Raw genomic sequence first — 22,900 nt, 5'->3', positions numbered from 1 at the left:
CTGCCGTGGTCTGCTAGATTAACGGACCTGAATCCCATACAGAAAGTGTACGACATGTTGGGATAATACATAGCAGGTCACAGTGTATCGCCAGACATCCTCCATGAGCTCCAACATGCATTATTGCAGGAATGGGTGCTACTGGCCACAACAAACAATCAACAATACTATTTTTAGGTTGCTTCACTGTTGTCAAGCATGTATTTCAGTTAGAGGTTATCACATCCATTATTAACGTGATGTTTTCATTTTACATTCATCCAATCCATTTGGGTTTTTTCTCCAATATAAAGGTTGTAACACACGTTTTTTTGTATATTTTCACTTTGTTATTAGTTATGTAGTCTAATAATGCCACACTAACCTCTTGGATCAGTTTCACAAATATACACTTAATAGTTTTTGTTTTATTCCATATTTTTGCCTTTGTTGCTTAGTTTTTTAGCAGAAGTGTATGTGTGTATATATATATTTAAGTTCAATACGATGCAAGTCAAAGTATCATGCTTCTTACAAGATACAAAAGTAGAAGAAAATTTAAATAGTACTTTTCTTCAAAAGTAGAAGAAAATTTAGATATTTCACATTTATAAATAACTGATCTTGTCCTCACTTTTCCAAAACTATCAGCATTCATAATAATTATCGTTATAAATTAATAAATTATCAATAATTATTAACTTGTGAGGAATAAAAATTTAAAGAACTACAAAACACTGACTTTAAAATACTTTTGCCAAAACTTCTACTTTGCGAAATTTGTTTAAAAAATTTATAAAAAATTTTACAAATGCATTTTCGTAAACAGTTGATTAAATGAGGGGGGAATAAAATCATTGAAATCGTGTTCTATATTTTATTTTGGCTTTAAAAATAATAAAATTTCAGTCTTGCATAAATTAGCAAAAATATTAATACACAAGCAAAAAATATAGCATGTGGTTTTAATATCATAATGACCTTTATGAACAGCAAAATACAAAAAGAACAGTTAAAAGAACTTCATTCAATTCACAATCTACTGAAACTTTTAAAATTATTTACAAAATTATTTTTGAATTTGAAATCTCAGCTTTTGGTGTGCTTACTAAAATAGTATACATAATTATTTAAAAAAAATATTGCAGAAAAATAATTCAGTGGCAACGCTGCATTTTCTATAAATTAAAAAAAAAAGAATATTTTTTTAAACAATTCAGGGAAAATAAAATTAAAGAATTCACCAAGTTATACAACACCAGAATCACATTAAAAATTTTTTCCTTTCCATCTTTTTTCTTTTTTCACAGATAAAAGGTTAAAGCACTATGCTACAGATTCAGTTTATGGCTACCATTTAAAATGACTTATTTACAGTTAAATTTTCATAACATAACACGAAACTTTTTGATAAATTTCTGATTCAGATTAATGCAAAGCTTCATATTTTATGAATAATTCCGAGAAACATACTGAAATTAATTTCAATATGCAAACCAGATGCAATTTGAAGAAAATGAATGCTCTACTTTTTTAGTTAACTAGAATTAATTTTTACTACTGGCGAAAAATAAAAACTGATTCAGATAATGTTAAATTTTGACCCCCCCCTCAAAAAAAGTAGTTTTAACATCTTCAAATATCATATAATTATAAATAAATAATATGATGAATTACTATATTCATCATATTATTCCAGCATACTGATCAGCATTTTACTGCATGATGAAATAAAGCATGTGAATTTGTCTAAAATATTATTCACCGAAGGAAGAAAAATAAACATTTAAATACTGTTACTAAAATCTAAAATTTCAACACAAACAAATTACAGAAATCTTCAGAATGATTTTTTATTTATCTTGTAAATAGGATAAACCAGGAGATAAAAAATAATCTAAATTGATTTAAAACTTATATAAAAGTATTGTTTACATATAAATATATTATCATTATTATTAGACAGCAAACAATATGTTTTTGAAAATATACAGGCACTTTTTATAAAGAACATCACAAGCCTAGTATTAATATAATTTTATTATTCTTAATACTTAGCATAAAACTGAATAACTGCTTAAAAAATACATAAGTTGTTTTCAAACACATTAAGTATGAAACAGCTACTATAAAATTTCATACAGAAGAATTTAAGTAAATCTAAATCAGATTACAAAAATAAACCTTAACAAATTACGTCAAGATTAATAAAACTAATAATCATACTTACTCTTAACCCCCCCCAAAAAAAACTCCATTAAATCTCTTACAAAACAGTTCTCAGTTGAAATTTCATGATTTAAAAAAATAATTTAGTTCAATATAAATTATTCTAAACTTACAATCAGTCATTTCACATTATCTGTACAAGAATGACAATCTTTGTGAAATTTTTTTCAAAATATCTTGTTACTATAAAGGATAATTTTGACAATAGAACTGGTGCAAGGATCTGCTCAGGGCTGGACCAATATTCCTAGAAAATAATTAATATTTAATTTGCACTGCAGAAATCAGACTTTAATACAGAGGGTGATTACAAATTTTTAGAAAAATTTTGATAAATAATTAAACAAAATAAATAAATAAATAAATAAATAAATAAACAAATGTTTCAAAACAAAAATTTTTTCAAAAAAAAAAAGGGGGGAGGAATACATGGGATCAAAATTTTTAAGTGCAAAATAAGTAACATTATTAATTAGAAAGCAAAAGCTTCAGTCACTACTTCTAAACGGAAAAAAGACTTCAAACAAATATATGAGAAAAATCCTATGATGCAAAAATCAACTGTAAAGTCTTAAAATATATCTGTAACAATAATAAATAAAATAATAAACCAAGATTTACAACTTAAAAAACTAAAAAGCATAATGTTCACTGGCTTTTGCTGAGACATGTGGCTCAATGCAGAACCATTTGTATTACAATTTGTGTGCAACCCTACAAGAAAACTATTTACCAGGAGATAAAAAAGAAATATAGAGTGATCCTTGATGGAGCATGGGTTTACTTAAATAACTGTAAAAAAAAAGTCTATTATCTATCAAAACCGAAGAGAAAAAATGTATAAATCTGATTCCATGAATGCATAGAAAGTTTTAGTGAGGAGTTATGATTGTCAAAGGATTCTCTTACAGTGGAAAATTAAAAATAAAATGATAGGAAAAAAATCAATGTACTATCAAGAGAAAATTTTACATCCGATATTTACAGAAGAAATTCCATTTTTTTATCCCACTGACTTTCAAACCATATACATATTTATACATATATTTGAAGATGTATCCATCTGTATGTGAACCTTTTGAACTGTTACCTATTGATACTGTTGATGATTTAAATTATTATAATTCTACTAAAAAGTACATTCACATTATTATAGATCATGCTACTCATTATATAACCATAACTATTGATACTTATACAAATTGTTTAAAATAAATATTTCAAATTCAAGTCCCAAAGAAAATTTTAAATGACAGAAATGCTGCTTTTATTTCTTCAAATTTTAAGCATTTTTTGAGAAATAACAATATTACACATTTATTAACTACTGCTATCAGACCACAAACTAAAATAGAAAGAGTTAATCAAGCTAATGTAAGTAGACTAAAATGTAAATTAAATTCTTATCGGGGTAATACTGCATGGATAAAATTATTCCTCCAAATTACCGAAGAGATATAAAATTATACACCACATTCTACAGTAAAATTCCCACCATCTTACTTAAATTAAAAATCTGATATGTACACCACGACTTCCTTGTATGGAATATTAAATTATATGCAGTTTTCCCACATTTTATTTTAACATACTGAATTAAAAGTTAACGAATTTTGAATTAAATCTACTTTGTTGATAGCACTTAGACCACAATAGATAAATGCACTCTTTTAAAGTTCACTATATTTATTTACCATAGCAACACTTCGGCACTACGTTCACTTAACAGCATTAACATTTATTTTAAAACTCAGAGTGCACAAAAATTATATCATCTGAAGAATTACCATAAGTTCTATTCAAATACTATAATAAATCTAAAACAATATATGAAAGAAATAAAATAAATATTAAAAAAACTTTTTCGCAGAAGATTCAGGGCCACTTACCTAATGCACATGCGCTACCAATTAATTCAGTTCTCACTTTGCGGCAAGGCAAAAATACATAAAATTCAAAATATTTTCATTAAAATTTTACAGCTATAGAAAAACGTAAAACACCAAATACAGTTAAAACAATTTTTACAATTAAAGTTACAGTTTCTATATAAAAATAAGCTAATAACTTAAATGTTAATTCCATAATGAGTTAAGCATATTTTAATTCGCAATAATAAAAGAAGACGTTACTTTGTTGTTGGGAAGCTTAGTTTCTCTAGAGTGGCAACAAATCCACTGTTCTGGTAAATTGTAAATATAAGCAAACATGGATGGCATACTAATCAGAAATTAAGCTTAGTCGCACTTAAAAATTTTAACTTTTAAATTGTTGATAATTCCACAATTATTGTTTGTAGGTTAACTAAAGGTATAAAAACCTTAACCAGAAGATAAGAACAACATATAATTCAATCATTTTTAAAGCAAAAAATGCACAATTTACAAATATATAAGAATAAAGTAACTGAGATCACTGAGCCGAGTAACAAAGTGGATATAAATATATATATTTATATACATTTTTAGACAAAAAAAAAAAAAAAACGACGCACCACGACACACCGAGAAGATATAAAACAAATTGGACACAAATTGATATGCAGACAGGCTTTGATGGAAAATGCAAAATTTTACATTTTGGCTGCTAATGAATGAACGGTTGTCGCTACAGCGCATCTGATCTGCGCAGCTGGCAGAATATTTAAGAGGAGAAATTACAATTCCAGGTCATAAATTCTTCACGAATTTCATTCCGTGTACTCTGGTAGACAGTAACTATGCCTCGCATACAGGTGTGCGAACAATATGCGCAGATGTCAGAATTTGAGAAAGGTCGTGTAGTTGGGCTCAAAGGAGCTGATTGGTCTTATCGGCGAATAGCTCGACATTTGAGCAGAAGCGATGCCACTATTAGACGATGTTGGCAGGAATGGGTGAACCATGGCCGCACACAACATCAAGAAGGAAGTGGTAGGTCTAGAGAAACGACAGAATGTGAAGACAGCAATCGTCAGAGTGGCACTCACAGCCTCAGATGCATCATTACCATCGATTGTATGTGCAACTAGTGCTTCAGTGACTGCAAGAACCATTCATAGACAGCTCACAGAAAGGAGGCTGAGGTCACAATGCCCCTTGTGCCGACTACCATTGACCTCTGTACAACGTCAAGCCCATTTGCAGTGGTGTCGGGCTCATTTGCACTGGAATGTCACTGACTGGAGCAGAATAGTCTTCAGTGATCAGTCCCACTTTGAACTGAGCCCTGATGACCAGCGAAAGTGAGTCTGGAGATGCCCCGGACAGCGGTGTGATACCAACATGACTTTCTTCTGGCAGACAGGTCCACAATCAGGAGTGATGGTCTGGGGTGCCATTTCATTTCATAGTAGGACCCCTTTGGTTGTCATCCGTCACAACCTTTACAGCACAGCGGTACGTCGACAAAGTTCTAAGGCCTGTTTTGTTGTCCTTCACGTCATGCCACCCTGGGCTTACATTTCAGCAAGGTAATGCCCGCCCCCACACTACACATGTTTCTACTGCTAGCCTTAGTGCTGGCTGAATATTACCTTGGCCAGCAAGGTCGCCAGATCTCTCTCTTATTGAACACTTTTGGAGCATTATGGGAAGGGCTCTCCGACCAGCTCGGATGTTGACGATCTAATGTGCCAGTTGGACAGAATTTGGCAGGACATCCACAACCTCTAGCAATCGATGCCAATGCCAAGCCGAATAACTGCTTCCATAAGGACCAGAGGTGAACAAACGCGTTACTGACTTTTTCACTTTGTGAAGCTCTATCACTTCAATAAATCATCCAATTTTTCTCAAACTATAATCATTTGTTTTTCTGTTCATGTACATCACTTCTACCGATTTTCGTCCCATTTGGATGGTGAGTCTTTTTTTATTTTTATTTTTATTTTTTCTTCTGTCTAAGAGTGTACTTTTGGTACGGCTGATTGCAACCAAAATACGAGGTGCACATCTACATGTTATAGCAGTCCTATATACAAAATTTCAACGTTCTGAGGCTACTCACTTTTGAGTTATGCGAGATACATACGTAAGTCCTATATACAAAATTTCAACGTTCTGAGGCTACTCATTTTTGAGTTATGCAAGATACATACGTATGTACGCACAGATGCCATGAAAACTGCTCTTTAGAATTCATTTTAAATTAGTTTTACTTTTTTTTTTTTTTTTTTTTTTTTTTTTGGGCGGGGGAAGAGTCCTTTATTCTGTCCTTACGAACAGATGTCAAGCAAAAACATCATTAAATTGCATTCGATAGCGGTGAATATGGATATTTGCATTGAAATATGATGGCTGAAACTTTTCGCGAATTACAATACTTCCTTCATACAAGGAAGTAAAAATGGAATGGAACTTAAATGGAAAATTACCTTATAATCCTTTATTTGAAAATCAAGATTTGTACCCACCAATTGAAGAAGCTAGTAAAATTGCTCAACAAAGGTCTGATGATGATCATAATGTAAACAATGCAAGTAAAGTAAAAAGCAAGTAATTTTGAACTTGGTAAAGAACAGAAAGCTTTCACCTTCATTTTTAGACCCTTATAAAATTTTAAAAAATTATTCTGAAATTTACTTTGTAATAGCATAGTAGTTTTACCAAATTCCCTTACTAAAAAGAAATCAGAAATTGTCTATTCTAACAGGCTCAGAGCTTTTTAATCCAGCAAGTGGATTTATACAGAAATAGTAGAATAGCTGTTGCTATTCAAAATGATGTCAATTTTATTTCCCAAATTAGGCATAAAAATTTCTTAACAATTTTTTTAATCGAATTGTTACTTTATAACCTGATAAAGAAATTAAACTCTAATTACGACTATTTATTTCCAAATTTCCCCTTCTCTCAGTATGGCTCCTTCGCTGTCTTACCCTTTTCTTCTGCACAGAGATTTTCCGTTCAAAATTTGTTGCATACGTCCTCCTAAGGCCAGAGGTAAGCAGAGGAAAAACTCTAAACTTCCACATTTTGCAATCTGGATATCATACCAAATTTTAAAAGACTGCATGTTATCTTGCTATAATTTGACCTGATATTTTACACTCTTTATATCCTCTCCTTTGGGAGTATACTGTGATACCACATACCTACTGTCCTCCTAGAGTACTCCTAATCCCAATCCCCAAATTAACTTATTATTTTTTTATTTGTCAATTTTATTTCCCAAATTAGATTATTTTTTTTATTTAGGAGAGTCAGCTAGTCATGAACAGACTAGCAGCATTTTTTTTTTTTTTTTTTTTTTTTTTTTTTAATAATTACATTCCTCTGACCATTCAATAATTACATTTCAGCATACACAACACACATATTTAACTTATTTTTTATTATTATTGCAGGATAATGTTAGATTCTGTTTACTAAATTTCTATGACATAACTTGAGGATACAAATTATTGGCCGTAACTTTGTATTACAAGTATGTAACATAAAAGAATTTTTATAGCCATAATGGTACTGTTCCGTTAGAGTGGTGTCGGTTAAAAATACACTGCATTTTGTTTGACACCAATTTAAAAATTATGAAATAATAATAGAGTTCAAAAGATTTTAAAAAATAATTCTGTAAAAGTAAACTTTTTACAATTTCTTAATCCCTAAAGAAAGTAAATTTTAAAAAAAAATGTTTAATCTACAATATTCTACACATAAATGAAAAATAACAAAACAAAATGAAATTCAATCTAAATAGGTGGCATAAAATTACAAATATCATTCAATATTGCATTAAAAAAACTTCAATTTTTTAATATAATCGACACCATATAAATTCTATGAAATATGACTCTAAATAGTTCCTAGCAGTGCTCAGCTGATGTTTATTTCTCAATTTAGCACTGCCCTACAATCCTTTCATAGTTAGGATATGGCATAATTATAATTTTTTCAGGGTCTAGAATAAATTATGATTCAAAGTAAAATGCTTATGCTGGAAAAGATATAAGAAAGAGGAATTAAGAATCCCAGCATTTCTTAATTCCTCTTTCTTATATCCTTTCCAGCAATCTGAAAATATAATGCTGCCATCCATAATGTTTTCCTGAATAGCAGTCATCAATATCGTAGCACAATGATTGGGAATGGTGACTAGAAAACATTGATTTCCTGGCATAAACCCCATTGTCCCCTTAAGAACACGTCCAACGTTGTTTTTTTCTTTTTGTGAAAAGACTAATAGAAGAAGCTATTACAATAGTAAAAAGTAGCTAATCCAATCTATTGTCGTATTATGTCCGATTCCTAACTGAAGTTAGCAAAATTCAGTCGACAATTGAATCCTTTTTTTTTTTTTTTTTTTTCACAGCAAGAACGTACATAACAACGCCATATAGGAGCTATTGTTTGAGTTAAAAGTTAACTTCATTGGATGATTTTAAAAACGAAGTCTATTGTTATGAATTATTCCTTTGTTCTGAAAAAATCTTATGACAGCCTCTTCATCATTAGGTAACTGTCAAAATGTGTAATCCATCATACTAAGAAAATGGCGAAATATGGCAAAAAAATAGCGAGAGATGATATTTCGAACGTTAAATTCTCGAGCCACAATATTTCTTGTGTTGTTGTAGAATTGTTTTTTCCCCTCATTTTTTCTCCATTTTTAACTGATGACGCTCTAATACAACAATACTGCCATAACACAAACTTGAAACTTTATCATACAAACCACATACATTTTATAAGGAACACAGGTTTTTATGTGTTTAATTGTATTTAAGCATTCCATAGTCATCAGCAGTTAGTTACATTGATTCACTTGTAGAGTACCTGCCATTTTTTGTGAAAATTTATTATTACATTGTTTTTGTTTGTTTTATATATTAAGTACTGTACTGCTCTACAATAACAAAATCTGAATTTGTTTCATACCTCAAGTATTCTGAATTTGTTTATATGTTAAGTATTACATCTATGTTATATTATCTAATATATAGATATAAAATAAAATTTTATGTCTATATATTAGAAACATTTTGTTTTCATACTGATTATAATGCATACTTTTACGAGATTTTCAACTGTAAAATTCATTTCTCAAGATTTTTTGCAAGAACTCAGTCTTTGTAATATTTTCAATGGTTGATACTCTAAATTCAGGACATCTGGAGAAAATGTTTCAACAATATTTCAAGAACATTACAAACTTATGTTTTAGAAACTTTCAAATTGAACTTGAATTACATTTCCTATCTGTATAATATTTTGCTATAATATTTCTAAATTATATTTCTGTATGTTGTTGTTCTGCATTCAAATATGAGAAAATTCATGAAATAAATGACGGGGCATGGTAAAACCTAAATGCTTTGTCCCTGAAGCACTTTATTTGCTTTTGCATTGCAACTGTAAATGCTGCAAATATTCTACAAAATTTCAATTTTCTTTTATAACACTAATGCTTTCTTCTCAAAAGTTTTTATGTTGTCAAGCCTTTTTCTCTTTAAAGAGAGAGAATATGTACCCAAGTTTGAACCCAGATGAACAGGTTGGCTGATTGATCGCTTTTCCGTATATATAATGTGAATTTCCCTTAGTTCCAGTTTCCCTTAGAAAGTCCTCCATAAAGGCATTCCCCACTTTCAGGCAAAGAGCCACTGCATGTTTTGCACTATTCAAATAACCTAATAATCAAACTTATGTAGATGCAAAACTTCTAGCCCCAACACAAGATTTCTAATTTATTTTGACACTTTAATCATTGCAGATTAAGTTCTAAACATATATACACAACTGCAAAACCTTTTAGTCTACACAAGATTCCCAATTTATTTTGACACAAACAATAAAAGTAAAAATTGTTTCCTCACATAATATATAATAATTGAACATTTTCTTAACATCTGCGTTAAGAACACTAAACATCTGACTTACTATGTATTCAATATTTAAGCATTTTGCAGCAATTTGGTGCTGTGCTATTGTTTTGACTCAGCATTAAGGAAATATTTAGAATCATTTTCATTCACTTACTTTTTAGAAGCTCCAAATTTTATACAAGAGACCATCTGGATTTTCTCTTCTTCTGTTCTGCATTTGTCATATGCTTCAAGAAATCTAAAATAGATAAGCTTTATTTCATAAATTTAATTTTAAACACAAGGTACATTATGCAAAAAGAAATTGTCAACAATAAATAGCTAGAAAATATTAAAAGATTCCACTGAGTAATTCTTGAGCACGATCATAAATTCCAAACTTACTTGATTATGAAGACAAGTATGAACTAAAACTCTAATTGATCTATTAATTTACATACCATATGAGATAATCCATTATACCCATATTATCTTTGTATATTAAGGAAGTTTAGTGTTGATGTCTTAATTAGAAACTTTTTCACATGGATGTTTATTGCCATTTTATAATTTGTTATTATTATATGAAGCTTTAATATAATCTCTACATTGTTATAATTTTTATTTGCACAAATTTCTATCTCACTCTCTCATTGATATTCATATCCAAAATTTGCTAGAAAAAATCAAAATTCACAAAAATTTACTCATTAAAATACCAATAAAAATGACAAATGAATAACATAAAAATATTACCAGTAAAACAATAATACTTGCATTATTTTATGATAAACATATACAGTAAAAATCATACTTTAATAATAATTATTTCACACGTGTATGTAAAAAAAAGTGCATTTAAAAAAATTCTTAAGGTCTTTCAAATATCAAAAGGTTTACTCTAATTTAGCTATGACCCAGGATATATATATATATGTGTGTGTGTTTATGATGATGTAGATGCTGATAAAAATGAATATGTTAATTATAAGCAATCATGGAAGCCTGAATACTTTTTATTGGGACATTTTTAACTTATGCACAGTAAATATGTCACAAAAATCATGCCTTTACTTGAATAGCAACATTTGTATTGTTATATTTTTGTAATTAATATCGACAGAGGAAACCAATGCAAACACCAAGCTGATAATACATAAAGAAGAAAAAAAAATGCAAACTTTCCAAATGAAAGTTTAAGACCGACTGAATTATGTTTCTGCTTCATTTTGATTGGTGTTTTGAATTTCAGTTTGCAAAATTTAAAATTATTATTAGCTAAAATGTTATGCAAGTGTCTTTATTATATAAGAATCCTATTAAAAGGATTAATTTTGAAATGACACAGCTTACAGAGATTTATTATAAGTAGCTAATATTTTTAGGATGCAAACAGAAAATAACTAAATTAAAATAGAGAGTTGAGGGACTATTGCAAACTAAAATTTTGCTTCACATATTATTTTTATCTTGCATACTCATATACTTATATATATATATATATTGCATAAAGGATATAACTTTTTTATATATTGTAATGTGTCTTAATGCTAACAGATGAAGTTTGTCACCTTTTCTTTAATAGCCTAACAGCATTCCAATTACTGGATCATCAACTTCATGCCCTTTAACTTGCACAATGAAGATTTTGTGATTAATTTGGATTGGATTATTTAATTATATCACTACACAGTTTGAGCTAACTGATAATGGGAAGGAATACCTTCTTGGAAGATTTTAAAGGAAAACTGGCTCAGATTTACATTACGCAAAACCTCAAGCCAGTCCATTTGACAACCAGAAACAAAAGCTGGGGTGAATAACCAACATTTTATTACTTTTACCATAAAAGGCACTCAACCATGATGCTTAATATGCTTAAACGTTTTTCATTATTATTTTTAAAGCTTTACTTTCTTAAAAAAGGGGGGGGGGGAATTTTAAACTGTGTGACCAATCTTTTCCCATCTGACTATTCAGTTCTCCTGGCACACAGCCATTTTAAGAGCCATGTCATGCATAAATATTGATAAAGTTAGGATGAAATTCTCACTGACACAATATTTCTTTACTTTAAATTTTTACAATCTCACATGTATTACATTGATTGCAATGTGATAAAATCTTGAAACAAAGCTACGCATCATTACATTTCTGGTTTAAGTATAAATCTTACTTCAATGATAATGAAGAAGAAAGGTGCAGCTGTTTTTCATATACTAAAACATCTAGTATATAAAATATGAGGTATTGGAATAAAAAACTTATTAAATGTGAGTATAAATGGGTAACTAACAGGTGAAATGATAAAAACAACTTCAACTTTTATAGTATGTGATGATAATAATAGTTCAACTCAATTACTTTTCAATTCTAGGAAGCAGAAGAATCAAAATTATTTGCCTCCAACAAACATAAATTTCCTTGATGTGTAATCTCAAGAGATCCATGAATGTAACCAGATACAGTGTCAAGGATTCATGAAGAATCTTTTTATACAAGAACTAGCTTGGAATTTAATCTTAGAATATTTTTAACACACTGTCATGGCCAGACTTACAAAAAGGAAAAAATAATGGCAAATAAGCTAATTTTTTTCAAGATACCCTATGAGTTTGTTACACATTTGTTTTACTTACAGCATAAATTTGGTCACTAGTAATGAAATTAAATAAATTATCAGTAATGATACTAAATTTCTTTGATATTTGTTAACTTTATTTTTCTGAATATGTGAAAGGCTGACAAATTCTAATGGTCTGTTAACCATAGTTATGTATACTTAAGCGTGAATCCACTACATAAAGCCAGATGTGACGTGAGACTGAATGCATTAAGTGTCAAAGCCATCGCTTTCTACAGTATACTACATCTGAGCTAAAGAATGTAAAACTGCTTCATAATCAACTAGTATTACTTTGCAGTATTCAGACAAATAAATGATGATACATGTGTTGGGAAGATAGAATACTTGACGGGAAAGAACTAATATTGGCTTGGCAGACATTAAATCTGTAAAAATACAGAACATGTTCACACATTTTTGGAATGATTTTCATAAAGAATTATTTATTAAAAAAAGCAAATGTTTTGGGATATAAATTTCTGGAAATACATTATTATTTGAAATGGGAAGTATTGTGGGCTAGTTTAAAATTATTCTTTTTCAAAATGTCAAAAGTTAACAAGCTGCGGATTGAAGGATATGTTTTTGAACTTTCCAAAAAGAAATGTTCCTATTCCATAATCAAAACAAGTTGTGCAGTGCATGGTATTAAAATTTCTAGAGCAGAATAAACAATATTATTAATCAGGAAGAGAAAAATGGTTAATCATTGCCTCTACATGGAAAAAAGACTCAATGAAAAAAATGTACACTCTGTTTCTAATGTTTCTAAAGTTAAATAATTGGTAACAAGAGAAAAACTCGCCAATACACAAATCAAGCAATGCAGTTAAGTATATCTGTAGCAACAATAAATAAAATAAGAAACCAAGATTTACAACTTAAGGAAGCTAAAAAACACAATACAGTCAAAAGTCGTTAATCCGGACTCGTCGGGACTTCGGCGATTCCGGATTATAGATCATCAGTTTAAATCTCGTAAGATGGCATGCAGAAATTCTAAAATTAAAAATATGAAACCGTAATTTATGAAATAAAGAACAATTATGATCTAAAGGGTATCAAAATTTACAAAAAAAAAAAAGCTTAATATTTATTTGTTTACTTTATTAAACATTTCTTTCAATGTAAGTTGTTTAAGTTGCTTCGTTTTATGTGATAATACTTTCTCTTTAATTCTATAAATAGACATAATTTCTTGTTCTGCTACAAAGTTCCGCTGTTCAAGTCCCGTTAATTGCTGTGCCGAGAATACCGACTAACTTGTCAATCGAAATTTTTTCGTTTTCACTAACTTCTCTGTCACATTCTTCATGTTGGACATCGAAACATACTTTCGTTTTGTAGATCCTTTGGAAGTTCAAGCATCGGAAATTCTATTTGACAAAATCGAAAGTTCAAGTTTACTTTTACAAAATTGCTCTTACAGTCTGCAAAAAATAATAAGCGGGATCCAATTCGAAGATTAAGGAACAATGCAATCATTAACATTAACTGAAATAGATAATTAGATAATTTTAGCTTACACCGTCCGTTATACATTAAACGCAAGCGAAAATGTATTCTGCACTTGCGCACACGCATATGCGCAGTAGTCAAGGTCTTACGCGCATGCGTAAAACGCCTGTGCGCATGTGCCAACGCGGCGCATGCGCAGAAAGTTTTTAGCTTTGAGGTCCGGATTATAGATCATTCCGGATTATGGGTGTCAGAATTAACGACTTTTGACTGTAAATATAAAGTCAGCTTTTGCCAAGGCAAATTGCATAATACAGAACAATTTCTAGAAACCTGTATGAAAACTATTCAGCAGGAGATAAATGGAATTACATTGTAACCCTTGATGAAGCACAGGTTTACCTAACTGACAGCAATAAAAAAAAAATTAAAAAAAAAAGTCTATTTATTATCAAAAACTAAGAGAAAAAAAAATTGTATAAACCGTTAATGCAAATAAAGTTTCAGTAACGAGTTTATGATTCTTGCAGGATTTTCTTATAATAGGATAGTAAAAATAAGGAAAAATATTAAAATATACTCAGTATACTATAAAAAGAAAGTATTGTGTCCAATATTTATAGAAGAATTTCCATTTCTTTATCCCAACAACTTTCATAAAGTGAAACTTCATCAAAACAAAGCAGCTAGTCATAGTCTGAAAAGCACCACTGCATTCTTTGAAAAAATAAAGACTGATGCAAGTATTGTGCAGATACAGTTACAACATATTCCTGTGAAGTCCTCCGGCATTTTACCTATGGTCTATTTTCCCTTGGTCTCTTGAAAAGAGCTCTTTCTAAGCACAAACCCATCATTATTGATGGACTTCAGAAAGCAAGAGAAGAGGAATAAAAACCAGTACTCCAGGAAATTTTACAACACACACACACAAAAAAAAAAAAAAAAAAAAAAAAAGCACCTCTATTATGGAAATCATGCTGTAGACTTACAATTCAGAAAAAAGGCTATCAGATCGAACATTTAAACAAATAATCTTTGCATTTTAAACATTAATTAAACAGCCTCGAAATCATTCTAAAAATGTATAAACATTGCTGTCAGATATAAATTCTATTGAAGCTCAACAACTATAGCTTCTAGTTTGAGATTTCATAAATAAATAATAATTGCGCATGTTTATGATTTATATATTCCTTGTGAGATATGGATTAATTCTGCAAGATAATACTAACACAAAACACATAATTTATCGTACATAAACAATCTGTTTGACAAACATTCAAGAAACTTTCATATTTCTTCAGTCCTCACACTTTTCAAATCTGAAACACATACAACTAGTATCATTAAGTTAAATAAATATTGTGGAAAACTTTAAGTTGGCTCTCGTCAGGTTAAAATCATGGATTACCATTTAACACACCATGTGCAAAACGACAACTTATGCAGCCTCTATTTTTGCAATTTTTTATCATAAATACATACTCTTAGTTACAAAAAGCTTTAAATGACAAAAATATTATTTTTTTTTTTCAGCTTTAAATTTTAAAAATCAATCATTTAAAAACCATGAAATCTAACTTTTTATATGGTGCGCTGGTCCCTGTAGTTATACTTAGTAAAAGTTAATACTCCTTTTAAAACATAAAAAGCTTGACTTGCATATGATAAAAATTGATCAAAATATTTAACATCTGAGGCTTTTGTAGATTATACTGTACCAGAAAAACAAATTTATCACCTTTCTTGAGAGATTAAGTTTTCAAATGCTAAAATACAACAATAATATTCACATGTAGTTTTATTACTATAGAAACATAACCTAATTGTCATACAAAAAAATTCGTTACACCAGAAATATTTTTCATACTTGATTTAAGCAAATAATGCTACAAGTTAGTCTTTTTACTATTTTCTAAAACATGAATTTTATAAGAATATATGAATAAGAACTTGAAAAAATATGAATTGATAAAAATTTTTCACAGCAGTCTCCATAGCAATGCTTATCATTCCATGGCCTGTTAACTACAGAAAAATTTTATTACACTTGTATTTCATTTTTAGATAGATACAAATTTATATATCTCCCTCTTCAGTCTGTACTACACTTGACTTTTCAGGAAGTCATATCTGAAACTTTAAATTAAAATAGCTCAATCAGTTTTTAACATACAGGAGTCAAATCACTTGTTTTATTTCTTCCATCAAGTATAAACAATAAATATAACTATAGCAATCACATAAAAAATTCAATTTTAAAATGCTAAAACATGACTATTTGCATCATTTTTTAAATATTTTTGTACATATCTAATCAAACAAAAGCAAGGACAAAAATATAGGGCTGCAGCTTTTATGGGCAAAAATTAATATACTAACACACCATTTCCAGAAATTTGTTAACTATACGCCATACTAAGTAACCAATACTGGGACAGATTGTGATCAAAAGGAACAGCAACATAACATTTGGCATTTCTCTTCAAAATTTCTGAATAAAAATTTCAAATAATATTTTTCTGTTAATAAATAAGTACTGAAAGAAAATGGCAATTTACTCAATACGCATACCTTTTTACAGTTCTTAAAAAAGAAAATCAGTAAATCTTACTTTGTAGGTGTTTCAAAGTGTGACACAATAGCAGCTGCTCGATCAACTGATAGCCCAAAAAATTGTAATAACTGTTTTGCAAACATTTCTTTGACTGTCAGAGTCTAAAATATAAATTTAAGAATTCTAAAACAATTTTATACAAATACAATATAAAATTCAAACAACTTCATGTAAATTTATTAATACATTTATTTATTACAATTTTACATACACACAGTACATCAAATCATTTTATCTCAAATACACCAGTGTAAAACATTAACTTTTATCACACATAATTCACAAAACAATACAAAAGTGTTAGTTCATATAAACATATTTGATAATCTCTTTTTAAATATGATACATTGATAAGTATATGTAAATAATACTGATAGCCCAAAAAATTGTAATAACTGCTGGCAAACATTTCTTTGACTGTCAGAATCTAAAATATGAATTTAAGAACTTTAAAACAATTTTATACATATGCAATATAAAATTAAAACAATTTCATGTAAATTTATTAATACATTTATTTATTACAATTTTACATACACACAGTATATCAAACATTTTATCTCAAATGCACCAATGTAAAATGTTTAACTTTTATCATGCATAATTTACAAAACAGGATGAAAATGTTAGTTCACATAAACATTTTTGATAATCTATTTTTAAATATGATGCGTGCATAAGTAGCTGTAAGGAAAATTAAATATAAATTATGATTTATATTATTTAATTTTTATCCCAAAACCTTTTTTAAAAATTCTTTATCAAAATCATTCTAAAAATTTTTGAACATGTCTTTCCATGATACATGTCTTGGAATGTGTCTTTCCAAGACATGTATCACCATCTGTTTGTTTGGATATTGCACAATAATACCAGTTGATCATGAAGCAGTTTTGACATTCTTCAGCTCAGATACAGCACACTACAGGAAGCTGAGGGCTTTGACAGTTGTATATTTGGGATATGTTATCTGGGGCAGTAATTAAATATTTTTATATTTAATTGCTGCTGCAGTAAATCACAGCTGGAATCATCATCTACTTTTAGCACACATCATCAAATTTGTAAAAATAAAATAAATTTATAAATTATAAAATAATTTATAAAAATAAAATAAATAAATTAAAATAAGGTATAGAAAACAAACATATCACATGAACTTATTGTGACCAATATGACACCAAAAAAGCAGAAACATTACACTAAATTTACTAGAAGATATATCATATGTAGAAAGAATAGGATTTCTAATTTTGTAATGAGTTTTTCACATATAATTACAAAACAGTATAAAATTTCAAGCAATATATAGCAAGTTCCATGGTTGTTGAATTTATATATATATATAAATGATACGATACAGAGAAATTATGAATAAAAACTAATATGAAAGTCATTCAAAAAAATTGTTAATAAAACTAGTTATCCAAAATAAAAGAAAACAAGTGTATTTTTTAATAATTGGCAGTCTCGTGAAAATAAACACATATCTGGATCATGGAAAATAAACACATATCTGGAAACACATATCTGGATTTATAGATACAATAATAAATAACCCAAGAGATATATCCATTAAATGTAAGAAGATATACATACTTTGAGCATGTAAATTAACTTATTTAAAAATTACTTAACTTAAACCACTATGGATAGCTCAACTCCTGGTCAGAATTACTTACATTATTCTACTCTACATTGATGTATTCAAATAGAAGAGGTCCCCATCCCCACACATTATTTACATGTCAAATGTTAAAATTAAATTTAGTTCAATCAGTTATATCTAGAAGCGGAAAAAAAAAAGGCATTAATTTTATTTACATTCCTCAAAAAAATAAGAAAAAACTATAAGGGACTGAAAAAAATGTGTAATTTTAATCAGCAGTTATCTGTCAATACTTGAGTTTAAAGGGAAAAGCTTTTTTTTTTAGTGAATGATTTTTGCAAATGCCATACACACATAGCTGCATTCATGAAATGGTTCTTATCATTTATAAAGCATGCAGGACATTCAGAATCATTAACTGCCCACCAGCATCTGAGCAGTAAAGTCACTGAACACTGGTAGTTTGTTCTGAGGTTCGAATCCCATGAATGGGCTGGCTGCATGGGTATTTTCGTGCTTTTCTCCATGTGAAAAGAGACAGTTTTTCTTAGAAAGTCCTCCGTGAAGGCATCTATCTCCTTAGGCAGATAGTTAATGTGCTTTGCTGTAATCTCAATAAACAAAATGGAAAAATAATAATTAAAAAAAATGGAATCATTAACCTACCTTATTTTTAACTGAAGAGCAATTAAATTCCTTAAATGTCATAAATGAATAAGATGAGCACTTTTTCTTTTGCATAGCTTCTTTTGGTGCTGAGACTAAAGTTTGATTCTAAAGTTAGAAGAGCAATTTGTTAATGAAAATAATTAATAAAAAAAAAAAATCTGAAATTTTTCAGATTTTAAATTACGTCCAAAGGGGCGTTTTTTTAACGTTTTGAGTGTTACCTTTATTTATTAAATATCATGTTCTTTGCACTTAAACCATAAAATTCAGTTCAAGAGCAATATCGCAAAATAATGTTAAATTAAGCATATCTTTAGAATTTCCGATATACACAGTCTCGCGAGCTGGAGATAAAAGTATTTTTTTTCTATATAACGTTGCCATTTCTCGCTTTTAAAGCATTGAGTTTGTAAATCAAAAATTCAATAAAGTTTTACAAAATATAAAATCTATAATAAAACAAATTCCAAATTTGGGATTTCAGATGCCCATATTCGCAGTACGATTTCGTCATTCAAAATTCGATGGCTCTATGTACCATTGTTTTATCACAATGCGAGAAATAGACAATCATTTATGCAGATTTTTCATTATTTAATTTCTTCAAATATAATGCAGGACTCTAACATTTTGTGGCAACAGTTTGAAAAGTGAACCGACGTTTATAGGAGTCCGACGCAAAATCGCAAAACGAAAACAATAGTCCTTCAGGGACAAAGCCCCTTTGGAATAATAACAACTTTGTTAATGTTAAAATTAAAAATAAAAGAAAGAAAGCATGCAAATAAGTTTCATCACACTTTGACATTTGATTTCATATTTGCACTGCAATTTAACATAACTTTTAATAAAGGCATTATTATTTTAACTGTTTAATATTTGAGAGAAATTTAATTAATAACATGCAATTCATAAGCCAAAGGTAAATATTTGAACAATATAAATATATCAATTACAAATAACTGCCAGAGAATAAAAGAAATTCAGTTATATTACAATTTTAATAACTAGCAAAAACTGCAGTTATTACTATTTAGTAAAGAAAATTTTAAAAATATGATACTGAGTGACAAAAATAAAGTTTAGCCTTATGTTGATGACAGCATTAAAGAATAAAAAACAGGTGGCTAGTAGTCAAAACATTTTACATTTGAAAAGTCATTCAAAAATAAATATTTGAAGTTCAAATTTATAGCAATTTAAAAAATCAATTTCATAAATGCACTCCAATTAGTTTCTAAATCAAAATTTTAAACAATATATAGCATGTTCCATGGTTGTTGAATTTATATACAGTCAAAAATCTTTAATCTGGAATCGTCTCGACTTCTGCGATTCCGGGTTATAGATCGGTTTTTCTGGGTTATAGATCATCAATTTAAATCTGGTAAGATGGCATGCAGAAATTATAAAATTAAAAATATAAAACTGCAATTTATGAAATAAAGGGCAATTATGATCTAAAGGGTATCAAAATTTACCAAAAAAAAAGCTTAATATTTATTTGTTTAAAACATTTCTTTCAACGTGTGCATGCATAAAGCATACATTACGCATAGTCGAAATTAGAAAATTGAAACCAGAAAACTATTTGATGTGTATTTATAATATTTATAATGACGAGGAATTTGATTTAAATCATATCAAAGACTGAGTATATTGAGATAAAATACAGTAATAAAGTACGTACAGAAATACAGCAATAAAGTAAGGAATTATAAGCCGAATAAAATAAAAACATCTGCTCTGAAGATAAGGATAGTGCTGACAGATCAACTTACAGTTCATTGTGTGCTGCAATGTCCCCCCCCCCCCGCAGAGCAGCGTGAAATTGATAAACAGATTTTGGAATGGTTAGAGAAACAAAGGATATGCCTTTATCATTTTTCGCAGCAATTCCACTTTTTGTTTGATGGACATCGAAACATGTTTTCGCTTTGTAGATCCTTTGGCAGCTCCAGAATCGGAAATTCTTTTTGACAATCGAAAGCTCAAGCTTACTTTTATAAAATTGCTCTAACAGTCTGCAAAAAATAATAAGCCGGATCCAATTCGAAGATTAAGGAACAACGCAATCTGCAACATTAACTGAAATAGATAATTAGATAATTTTAGCCTAGCTTATACCATCCATTATACATTAAATGCACATGCGTAAACGTATTATGCGCATGCGTAAATGTATTATGCATTTATGCATGTGAAGAAAGTTTGTAGCTTTGAGGTCCGGATTATAGATCATTCCAGTTTATGGATGTCCGGATTAAAGAATTTTCACTGTATATATAAATGATATGATACAGAGAAACTATGAATAAAAACTAATATGTAAGTCATTCACAAAATTGTTAATAAAACTAGTTATCCAAAATAAAAGAAAGCAAGTGTATTTTTTTATAATTGGCAGTCTTGTGAAAATAAACATATGTCTGGATTCACTGCAAATGTAATGATAAATAAAATCAATATAAGACAATAAAGCTTCTTAACATAGTCAAAAAAAATACATACATAAATTGAAGTCAGACAGTATATGAAAGAACTTTACACTCTATTTAAGATACTTAATAATATATACAGTACAAAATCAACCTGATGTTCAAGCAACAATCATTTTACCACTTATTTTGTCATTTTGGTCTCAAATAAGTTCTATGTATGTAACTTTATATGTTCCCACATTCATCATTGCCTGAATGACTGTTTTGGCACACTTTGCAAATCACATTTCCAACATGCCATTTGGAATTTTTTTTTAAAAAAGTGAACTTTGAATTACCTTTCCTTCGGAGTATAAATCTAACAATACATTAATGCAGTAACACTTTGTGAATAGAAATCAGATGTATCCAGGTTATTAGCCTATTTAATGCTATTTAATTGCAAGTTGTCATAATTTTAATTCTATTGTTTATCCCTGTTTGTTTTCAATAGTTTTACAGTTAGTTTTCAATATAGGTCCCAAGACATATGGATGAAAAATCTGATCTGTACACTACATAACTTCCTTGTACAGAATATTAAATATGTATGCATTTTTTCCTGCATTGCATTTAAACTTATTGAACTAAATATACTCCGTTGATAGCACATAAACCACAACAGAATAAATGCACTCTTTAAAATTCACTATATTTATTTACCATAGTGACACTCTGGTGCTAGGTTCACTTAATAGCGTTGCATGTCATTCATTTTATAACTCAGAAAGCACAAAAACTATATCATCTGAAGAATTAACTAAACATTGCCACATGTTATATTCAAATACAATGCGATGTGTTGCTCATAAACATTCTCCTCTGTCCGAGACAGAATGGCGACAATATTTGCTGCTAATACAAAACACTTATTTCCTTGAATTTCATTAGAGATACATTTCTCATTCAATTAACTCAGTTATCACTTTGCGGCAAGGCAAAAATAATAAAAACTCAAAATACCTTCATTAAAAATTGAAAGATATGGAAAAGCATTTTTTCAATTAAAATTTGAGTTTCTGCACAAAAACAAAAAATTTGGCCAGCAAGAAAGGCAGATTTTTCGGTGCACAATACTAAAAGTTTCTTTTGGTCCCACTTGACAAAAAAAAAAAAAAAAAAAAAAAAAAAGACACTGAAGTTGCAGAGACTTAATTGACTATTCTGCTAAGTTTCAAACATAAACAAATATGGCTGCTATGGTTAAAAAAATTACGCTTAGCCGCACTTAAAACAACTTTTAAATTATTGATAATTCTAAAACTATTGCATGCAGATTAACGAAAGGCATAAAAACCTTAACCGGAAGATAAGAACAACATAATTCAATCAAAAAGCAAAAAATAAAGCAAAAAATGCGTAATTTACCAAAATATAAGAATAAAAAAACTGAGCTCATGGAGCCGAGTAACAAAATGGGTAGCCACATATATAAAGAAGACAGTTT

General features: G+C 29.1%; 1 protein-coding gene across 4 annotated transcripts in view; it reads right to left on the bottom strand.

Moving 5' to 3' along the window:
• The window catches only part of mus81 (mus81 structure-specific endonuclease subunit), a 53,706-nt gene that overhangs the window by 1,910 nt on the left and 28,896 nt on the right, over window positions 1–22,900 (bottom strand). The window contains exons 8-12 of one of the 4 annotated variants that reach the window (XM_035360708.2): window positions 18,971–19,078; window positions 16,693–16,796; window positions 10,167–10,250; window positions 4,098–4,133; window positions 931–2,455 (exon numbers count right to left, since the gene is read on the bottom strand). In XM_035360708.2, coding sequence (XP_035216599.1) covers window positions 4,124–4,133; window positions 10,167–10,250; window positions 16,693–16,796; window positions 18,971–19,078 — 306 coding nt within the window. In that variant the 3' untranslated portion in view covers window positions 931–2,455; window positions 4,098–4,123. Of the gene's footprint in view, window positions 1–930; window positions 2,456–4,097; window positions 4,134–10,166; window positions 10,251–16,692; window positions 16,797–18,970; window positions 19,079–22,900 lie in introns of those variants that run through there. The other 3 variants (XR_015040583.1, XM_085814574.1, XM_035360709.2) reach the window with 3 other exon arrangements.

Source organism: Stegodyphus dumicola, chromosome 4, assembly GCF_044657685.1.
Source record: "Stegodyphus dumicola isolate Sdum_Otavi_A_Nest chromosome 4, ASM4465768v1".
Lineage (NCBI taxonomy): Eukaryota > Metazoa > Arthropoda > Arachnida > Araneae > Eresidae > Stegodyphus > Stegodyphus dumicola.
Note: the sequence above shows the minus strand (reverse complement) of the source record. Positions and strands in the feature narration are given on the sequence as shown.